Raw genomic sequence first — 8,600 nt, 5'->3', positions numbered from 1 at the left:
GAATAGGTCTATAAAAGCCTAGATAGATAGGTGTGGGGGTTGTGGGGTGAGGGAGCATGTGGGGGGATGTGTGTGCGGATGTGGGGTGTTGGGGAGGGTTGCTGCAGTGTGTGAGAGGGTGTGGGTGTAATGGTTTGCATGTATGGCAGTGCAAGGAGGGGTGTGGATACATGTGTATAGTGGGGTGTGCATGTGGGACCTGCCCTATGAACACACACACTGTATTCCTCCCTCGCAGTATACACACACACACTCTGTCCCTCCCATATTGCTCTCCCTCCCTCTCTCATTGCACGGATGTACGCACACACATACACGCGCCCTCCCACTCCTGGACCTGGGATACCGGCACGGGCCCCAAGCTCCCACAGTCTGACCATGCAGATGGGAACCACGTGGTGCAGCAGTGGGCAGGATAGCAGTGAAGGTGGTGGTGGGTGGGGGGGCGGTAAAATAATCCAGAAGGCCAAATGAAGAGGGAAAAGGGGACAGCAGACAATTCTGAGTAAAAGGAAACAAGATTGGAAGCACTTATTTCCTTTTTAAAAGGAATTAAGGAAAAGTAGTCTGAAAACAGAATTTATATAGGTATGAGAAAGTCTATGAACTGCACCAGAATTCAGAGTGTATGCTTCAACTCATAAAATGTGTAATTTTGTTGCACTACTTGCACCATGGAAGCAAAGATTCCTCTTACAATGCTGTAGTAATTAAAGCAAATAAACTCTCTGATGGTAAGCGGACACTAGGGTTATTGTTACACATTACATGTAGCACATGTTATATTTAGATCTTAGTAAACATTAATACAACCTAGACAGCTTTCTAGTCAGTCACACATTAATGCTTACTATGATCTAAATATAGGTTGTAGTACCCCACCAGAGTCTTGAGCTAGCTCCAGTTTAATCTCAGAGCTGAGACCGAAAATCAGCCAATTTTGGTTCTAGACTCATGTGGGGTCCCAAGACCAAGCCTGAAAATCACCTGAGATCACACTGGAGCCAGGTCAAGTCTCTGGTACAGTAAGGAGGCTGAGAGTGACCCCAGCACCACACAAAAGCCAGTCCCAATCCCCACAATACAGGGGAGCTTTGAACTGGCTCCTATGCGGTACCAGGGTTGCTCCCAGCCCTCATGCAGCACAGGAATCTTGAAGCAGCTCCTATGTAGTGCGGGGGCTGGGACAAGCTCCCATGCAGTGCTGGGGTTGCTCCCGGCCCCCACACTGGACCACAGTCTTGAGCAGGCTCCCATGTGGTATAGAAGGCTGGGGGCCAAAAACTGCTCTTTATAGCTCCCAGCCTCCTTATGGCACTGGGACTGGTTGGCTATGGTGCAGAGGGTAGGGTGGGAACCCAAAAACTATTTGCTGGGTTCCCAACCTCCCCTCTTCCTGCACCCCTTTCCTGCTATAGTCTCCTTATCATATTCCCTCAGTGGAGCAGTCTGACCTCAGCTCAACAGGTGTTCGGTAATGCGATCTGGAGCACTCCTCGCTGGAAAAGGCATAACTTTATTACACCAAGATGGTACTTAGCATGTGCTTTACTAGATGAACACATCCTGCTTACCAACGAACAACACTGAGGTAGACAGATTATTCCAACTTTTCTCTGAGCCTAATCTGCATATAAAATGAACTTTTCCAAACACGAGATTTTACCACCTTCAACTCTCCTATGAAATATGAACTTTCATTTCTACCCAGGAGAACCCTTACAATCTTTTCTCCGATGCCTGATGAAGGGAGTTTGTGTCCAAAAGCTTGCAATTAAAACCTTTTTTTTTCTGCAAAAATCTAATTGGTCCATGAGTCCTAATTGTTTCTTACTGCTTCAACACTCAAACACTAGCATTGTAAATATTGTTAGCATGTGCTAAGTGTAAGGTATAACAATACCCTAGGGTTAGAGGTTTTACACCTTTCATCAGTGTCAAACCTAAGTAGAGTGAGGTAGTTGTGGGTGTGTTAGTCTGAAGTCAGACAGAAGGCAGGGTAGATTTGCACCTTGTAGACTAACTAAATCAGACGCATAGCATAAGCCTTCATAAGCAACAAATTTACTTGATCAGTATTTGACGAAGTAAGCCCCCTGCTTAAAGAAAGCTTATGCTGTGTATTCTATGATTTAGTAAGTGTATTAGGTGTTAACATAAATAAACTTATATTAGGTTGTTACTGTTGACCTATTATCAATGTGCTTATTCTTTTAATGGTACTTTAAAGTCACTTTTTGAACTGTTGATTTAAATGTCTTTAGTTGCAGCATTAATATTTTATTTGGCTAAATTTGTGTTTGTTTAATTATTTAGTTAGTTAGTTACCGATGGCTGGCATGTTAAAATAACCCCATATTTGCAAAAGTTGCCACTACTAAGCATATAGAGAGGAGGTCCACAAAAATGTATGTATTTTTATCATGTATTATTTTGGGAGAAGGAGGAAAAGTCATAATTGAGGTGGCTGAGAGCTCTTCTCTCAGTAGGCTGTTGTCTAGCACTATTATGAGCTGAAAGGCTCCAACCTTATCTGCCTGTTTGAGAAAGAGCTATCAGCGTGAGAGCTCCTCTGTCACCTCCTCCTGGATAACAATCCTGCTGCGAATCTCATGCTTTCTTTGAAATTCTCACCACAGCAGGAGAACTAAAAAGAAATATCATGGCACCAAAAAACAGAAGACTGATATGTAACACAGAAGTGTGTGTCAAAGAAATGCTGGGTTAGAAAACCAGTAAATAAAGGATAACTGGAAAAAAACAGTTATGAGAAACTTGTTTAGTCAAGTTTTTTTTCTCAAGTGTCATAACTCACAGTCAACTATGGAGCTAACAATAAAAAGAAGCAGGAGCTTGCTTTTTTTGAGGAAGAAGTGATTTAATGAAAAGTATTAGGTTAGACCTGTGCAATCTCATACTGCAGCGATGGGTCCAGAAAGTAGGCAGACAGACGCAACTTGATATAAGAATCCGTAAGATACCTATGTTGCCACACTGTTTATAGCACTGGTGCTTAATCTGTAGTGTGCGAGTCGAATCTGGCCTGTCGAGCCATGTCATCTGACCCAGGGGCTCCCCAACGGTCCAGAAGGTTGGTGCCAAGGGAACAGAAGCAGAGTTAATCATGCTGGGGCATGAGGAGTTGGTCCACAGCTAGATCTGGCATGTGGGGTTAGGCCAGCCCACTAGAGCAATCCGCAGCTGGATCTGCCGCACAGGGCTACTCTGTCGCTGGATCCAACACGCAAGGCCAGGTTGGTGTGCTGGACTGTACTCATGGATCAAACCCACACACCAACCCCATGCTGTATTACGCCTTGCTGACCCTGAGTGTGGGATCCAGCCTGTGAACTGGCTCCATGCCATTCATCTAGCCCATGCGGCCAGACAGATTAAGCACCAGTGGTTTATGGGTTTCCTGATACGCTGGGGTATTTTGGGGATTTAAAATGTGATTTCTGAGAGAGTTGGGCAACTTCAATTTTCATTCCTAAATGAGAGTGAAAGAAAGCAAGAGAGAGTATGAATGAAGTCATCATTCTGCAACTCAGGCTTACAAACACTATCATTTTATGACTAGCCCAAGCCTATAAAATGTATATGTCTTTCTCTCCCGTAATGAAAACAGATTTATTTTGATGGGTGACTAAATCAATCACCCAGGTTGACCTGGCAAGCAAAATGTTGCAAGGCGGCAGTAATTAAAGCAGATGAACCCTATGATGATAAGCAGGCAATAAAGTTAATGGCTTTAAGCCTTTCAGTATCTAAAGTTTTGTAATGGAATGTCCTTTCTTCCATTATTACTTAAATGAATAATCTTAATTAAATACCTGGGATTTTTTTAGTTCCCTCTTCAGCTGAAGAACTGTAATATGATGGGGATCTTCTTGATCACTTCTAATTCCACTCTCAACTTGTGGCATGGCAAGAGCTTCCTCCCTCAATTCCTGCACCATATTGATCCAATCTTGTAACTTGTCTTTTTGACTTCCTGTTAGGCTGATGATGTCATTTAAATTGACTAAAAATCTGAAGACTTTCTCAATGCAATTTCTGTAGCTGAAACATTTCACCTGAAGCTGGGCCAGTTGGTCTTCAAGAGAATTGATTCGAGTCCTATCTTGACTGAAGTCCTGTGATCCTTGACTAGCCTGGGACATTGCACTAACATGCTGGTTCTGCAAAGCTTCCCTAAGCAATTTGATCTCAAGTTCCATTTCATCAATCCGTTCCCAGTCAGGATTGTAGTTAACAACTGGTTTATTTCTAATATTCTTGGCTCTATTGGCATACTTGAGGGAATTTAAAGATTCGTCAAAGTCAGATGAAGATGGACTTATACATGTTATCATGACAGTCTTGGCATTTCCTCCTAAGGAGTCTTTCAGAATACGAGTAATTTTAGCATCCCTGTATGGAATATGTATACTCTTTCTCTTTGGGTCTCCAAGAGCACTTATTACATTTCCCAAAGCCAAGAGGCCACTGTTGATCTGAATTGATTCTTTGAACCGTTCACCAGTGTTTCCAGTTTTGGTCACTCTTTCTGATCCTGCCAGGTCTACAAAGTGGAACTTTGAAGTAATCATCTGAATTGATCTCTGAGATGAATCTTGTGTGACACCTACATTTTTCTGAGACTGTGCAGGCTGTTTCTGACAAACACTAATAGTAAAGATGGCATGAGACCGGCTTGAGTGCTCATTCATTTTAGTTGTACCTGTGTGACGAGCTGCATTCCCACTTTCCAACAGGCTCATCACTTCATCTGCACTTTCCACTTGATAATCCTTGGCACCAATAATCACTTCAAATATCAAACCAGAGAAAGCATGAATAATAGGTCAACAATAAGTTCTCAGCAAGTTTGCAGAAAGCTAGTTCTGCTACATAAAGAAGTCATCAGTGGTCAAGCTAATTTACATAAACTCACCAACAAAATACATCAGAACTGGTATTAAATTCACATTAAAACTACTTAAAACAGTTTACCAATGAAAGCTGTAGTACCTATTAGGTAAAATGGCTCAAATGCATATTTTCAGGATTGGACCCAAGGCTGCTGATGTTTCTATTTCATTTCATATAGGAAACTGGACAAAGTTATGCTCCCTTGTTAAAAATTGAATTGTTAAAAGAACAATTCATTTTAACTTTCTGACTACCGATAGCTTAAAATATCCATGTGCAGTTTTGTGCTCATAAGAAGTAGTACATGAAGACGTAGAGGCCAAGATACCCCTATTCTAAAAAATCAGGCTCTATGTGCCAGCATTCACATTACCACATTAAATAGTTATCATGTTTGAAAAACTTAAAAGCAGGCATATGGAATTTCAAAAGTTGTTTGTGAGCTAAGAACAAGTGAGAGAAATCTCAGTTCAGAGGGTGCGTTTTTCCAGTTAAAATAGGTTCCTTGATCATCACTAGAACATTGTGTTAGAGAGCACATGACTTCTAAGGAGAGGCTGAGAGAACTAGGCTTATTTAGACTGGAGAAGAGAAGACTGAGGGGGGATTTAATAGCAGCCTTCAGCTACCTGAAGCGTGGTTCCAAAGACGATAGAGTGAAAGTGTTCTTAGTGGGGGCAGATAACAGAACAAAGAGCAACTGTCTCAAGTTGCAGCAAGATAAGTTTAGGTTAGCTATCAGAAGTATCTTTCTCACTAGGAGGGTAGTAAAACACTGGAGCAGGTTACCCAGAGACTCTCCATCTTTGGGCATTTTTAAGACCTGGCTAGACAAGGCCTTGGGTGGGATGATATAACTGGAGATGGTGCTGCTTTGAGCAGGGGGTTGGACTAGATGACCTCCTGAGGGCCCTTCCAACCCTAATTTTCTATTATTCTATACTATAATGTGTTGCTCTGATGGTATGGATTTTCTGAACAGTTTTCAAGTTTTCTATAGTTCTATAGAACTGGACCATCTATAATAGATTAGCAGAAAAGAATAGTGGTAGTATTATTATTAAAGATTTTGCCTAGGATTTTAGAGATTAACAAAAAAGCTTGTCTATTGAGGGTATCTGTTTGACTGAGGCCAATTAGAAATTACATTCTTACAAATCTGTCTTGAAGAACAGCAAACATTCCTTGTGCAACACTTTAAAACTCATTGCTGGACCACTGCCCACTGCCCACCAGCAGCATTCTTGCTAATGCCTCCTTAAGCAGCTACAGTATGTTCTGCAGAAAAAAAACCCTTTATGCTGGTGCAGCATACCTTCTGCTATAGACAAGAAAGCCATGCTAGCTCATTGCAGTGGAACATTAACACCAGAATAAATACAACATTTTGAAAATGAAGAATAATGTAGGTGGAAAAAAATACCTTCAGGGATGGAAGAAAGCACTTCATATATTTAATCCATTTCCATAGCCTCTAACAAAACCAGAAGCTTCTCTTATCACCACTTTCTCCTCTCTCTCTCATTTCATTTTATACTGAACAAACAGTTTCTACATAAGGCTCCAGATGCTAATAAACCAGCAGCTTTGGAGGCACAGAGACTTGCTTTGGAAGCACAGATTCCTTATCTTGAAACAAGCGTAAGCAGATTGGGAAGCCAAAGGCACTCACTCAGGTAAAAATAATGGCTACTGAAGTCACTGTGGTCCCTTTAAAGCAGGGGTGAGCAAAATGCAGCCGGTGGGCCAGATGCAGCCCACCAGGCCATTCTAGCCAGCCCAAAAAATTTAGAAAATAAATATTTATCTGCTCCTGGCTGCCTGGCATGCAGCCCTGGATGGCTTGCCAAAACTCAGTAAACAAAATAATTGCCCACCCCTGCTTTAAAGCATTTGGAAGAATGGGAGTTCAGGGAACAGGGTGAAGGATCATTGAGACTTTCATCTCATTGTACACCTACCCAAGACTGTAATCTGGTACCTACACTAGTGGTATGTGACTCCTTGATTTTTCAAACAGTTAATACAAGACTTACTCAGACCATTTGAACTGAACTCTGCATTTACTGATAAAAAATTATTTCTAAAACAAAATAAATTTCTAAAACAAATTGCTCTCTTAACCTTGTAATGAGGAAGTACTTTTCAAGAAAAGGCAAGGCATTTTTCATTTACACATGATTAAAAACAAATTTAATATTTTTTAAAAATGAAATGGGCTTCTCTACCTGTATTTCCTTTTTCATCTTCTCGAATATGTAAATCTTTCATAGAGGTCTCCAGCTCTAGCAGATCACGGAGTTCTTCCTTGTAGACCTCTATATAAGATACTTTTACACTGAAATCAATATTAGTGTTTTCAGAAATGCTCTGAAATAGTTCCTGGATAGCATGTGGAATGATACCTTTTTCATCCTCTGCCACTGATGCTAAAATATAAGCAAAGATGTGATCAGAGCTTGCAGTCAATATACCTTTAATATGAAGTTAAACATTCTGAAACATGCAATGGATGCACTGTATCAATACACAAATGAACGTGAAGAATTTTAATTCTTGCAAGGACTCACAATATCAAAAAGCTAAATATTTGTTTATAGTCCATAACAGAAAATCAAATTCAAGCTCTAATAATGCCTTGGCATTTAATTTAAGGCCGAAGGTAAAATGGTGACTCAGCGATCAAACGTATCACAGTTTTGAGCTTACGTTTCTCATGAGACAGTTTCTTAACATCTATTAATTGCTGGTGGGAGCAGCAGTTTTAAAAGGATAACTTAATATTTGTATTTGATACCTCTTTTGCCAATAAAGGAACAAGAGACATTCAGTGAATTTCCATTTGCCAAAAACAGGATGCTATTTATGAAAAATGATTATTCTTTAGAAGGTAGACCCAATACAGAATGAAACTGCTATCTACCTCATTTCAAATTTGGTATTGATTTAGGTCAGAGGAGACCAACTCATTGGGCCCAGTAGGCATGATCTAATGCATGGGGCTGCATCATCTCATGGCTCACAGGGCTCCCTATGGGTCCAGAAACTTAGCAGCGGGATGCATAGCAGCAGAGCCTACAGCCACACCAATTCATTCTGCCACTATTTCCCCACAGCCAGATTTCTCGACCTGTGGGGTGCCCCACAGGCTGAATGACACAGCTTCCATGCTGAAATCAATATTAAGTTCCAGGGCCACCCCATGGACCATATGCTGGTCACCCCTGATTGAAACTGAACATCCATGAACAGAGCACCTCATTTTTGCACCATTTTTCTCAGGTATCTTGGGTCCAGCCTAATTTAGAATGAACCCGTGTTTTGAATAGCTTATCTCATATTTGGCCAGAAGAATATATTAGTTTATAGTTGCATTTTCAGGTAGCCTTTCAAAACATAACTCGTCAGTAGGGACCTACCCAAACTGTGGTTGCACATATTTTGTGGAAATAGTAGAATTGGACTATTTCCACAAAATCCACAAAGAAAAGAAAACTTACTAAAAACAAAATGCTGGCTCTCTAGTAGGGAGCAGACAAGATGACTGCCGCCCCCCGGCCCCCCCGCCACTGATTGGCTGAGAGGGCTGCTTGTCATGCAGCCCTGCCCCTCTCCACCAATCAGCAGTAAGGGGCGGGGCTGTACAATGAACAGCCCTCTCTACCAATCAGTGGGGGGTGGGGACC

The 8,600-nt window shown here is 41.4% G+C and overlaps 1 protein-coding gene across 1 annotated transcript in view; it reads right to left on the bottom strand.

Annotated features, from left to right (window-relative positions):
* Positions 1-8,600, bottom strand: part of KIF27 (kinesin family member 27) — a 55,478-nt gene that overhangs the window by 37,661 nt on the left and 9,217 nt on the right. Inside the window, exons 2-3 of the mRNA XM_019517402.1 lie at positions 7,143-7,343; positions 3,834-4,810 (exon numbers count right to left, since the gene is read on the bottom strand). Of these exons, the coding sequence (XP_019372947.1) occupies positions 3,834-4,810; positions 7,143-7,343 (1,178 nt within the window). The remainder of the gene's footprint in view (positions 1-3,833; positions 4,811-7,142; positions 7,344-8,600) is intronic.

Source organism: Gavialis gangeticus, unplaced genomic scaffold, assembly GCF_001723915.1.
Source record: "Gavialis gangeticus isolate Ggan-Ray unplaced genomic scaffold, GavGan_comp1, whole genome shotgun sequence".
In the NCBI taxonomy this organism is placed as follows: domain Eukaryota; kingdom Metazoa; phylum Chordata; order Crocodylia; family Gavialidae; genus Gavialis; species Gavialis gangeticus.
The sequence above is the reverse complement of the archived record's forward strand: the minus strand, read 5'-3'. Positions and strand labels throughout refer to the sequence as shown.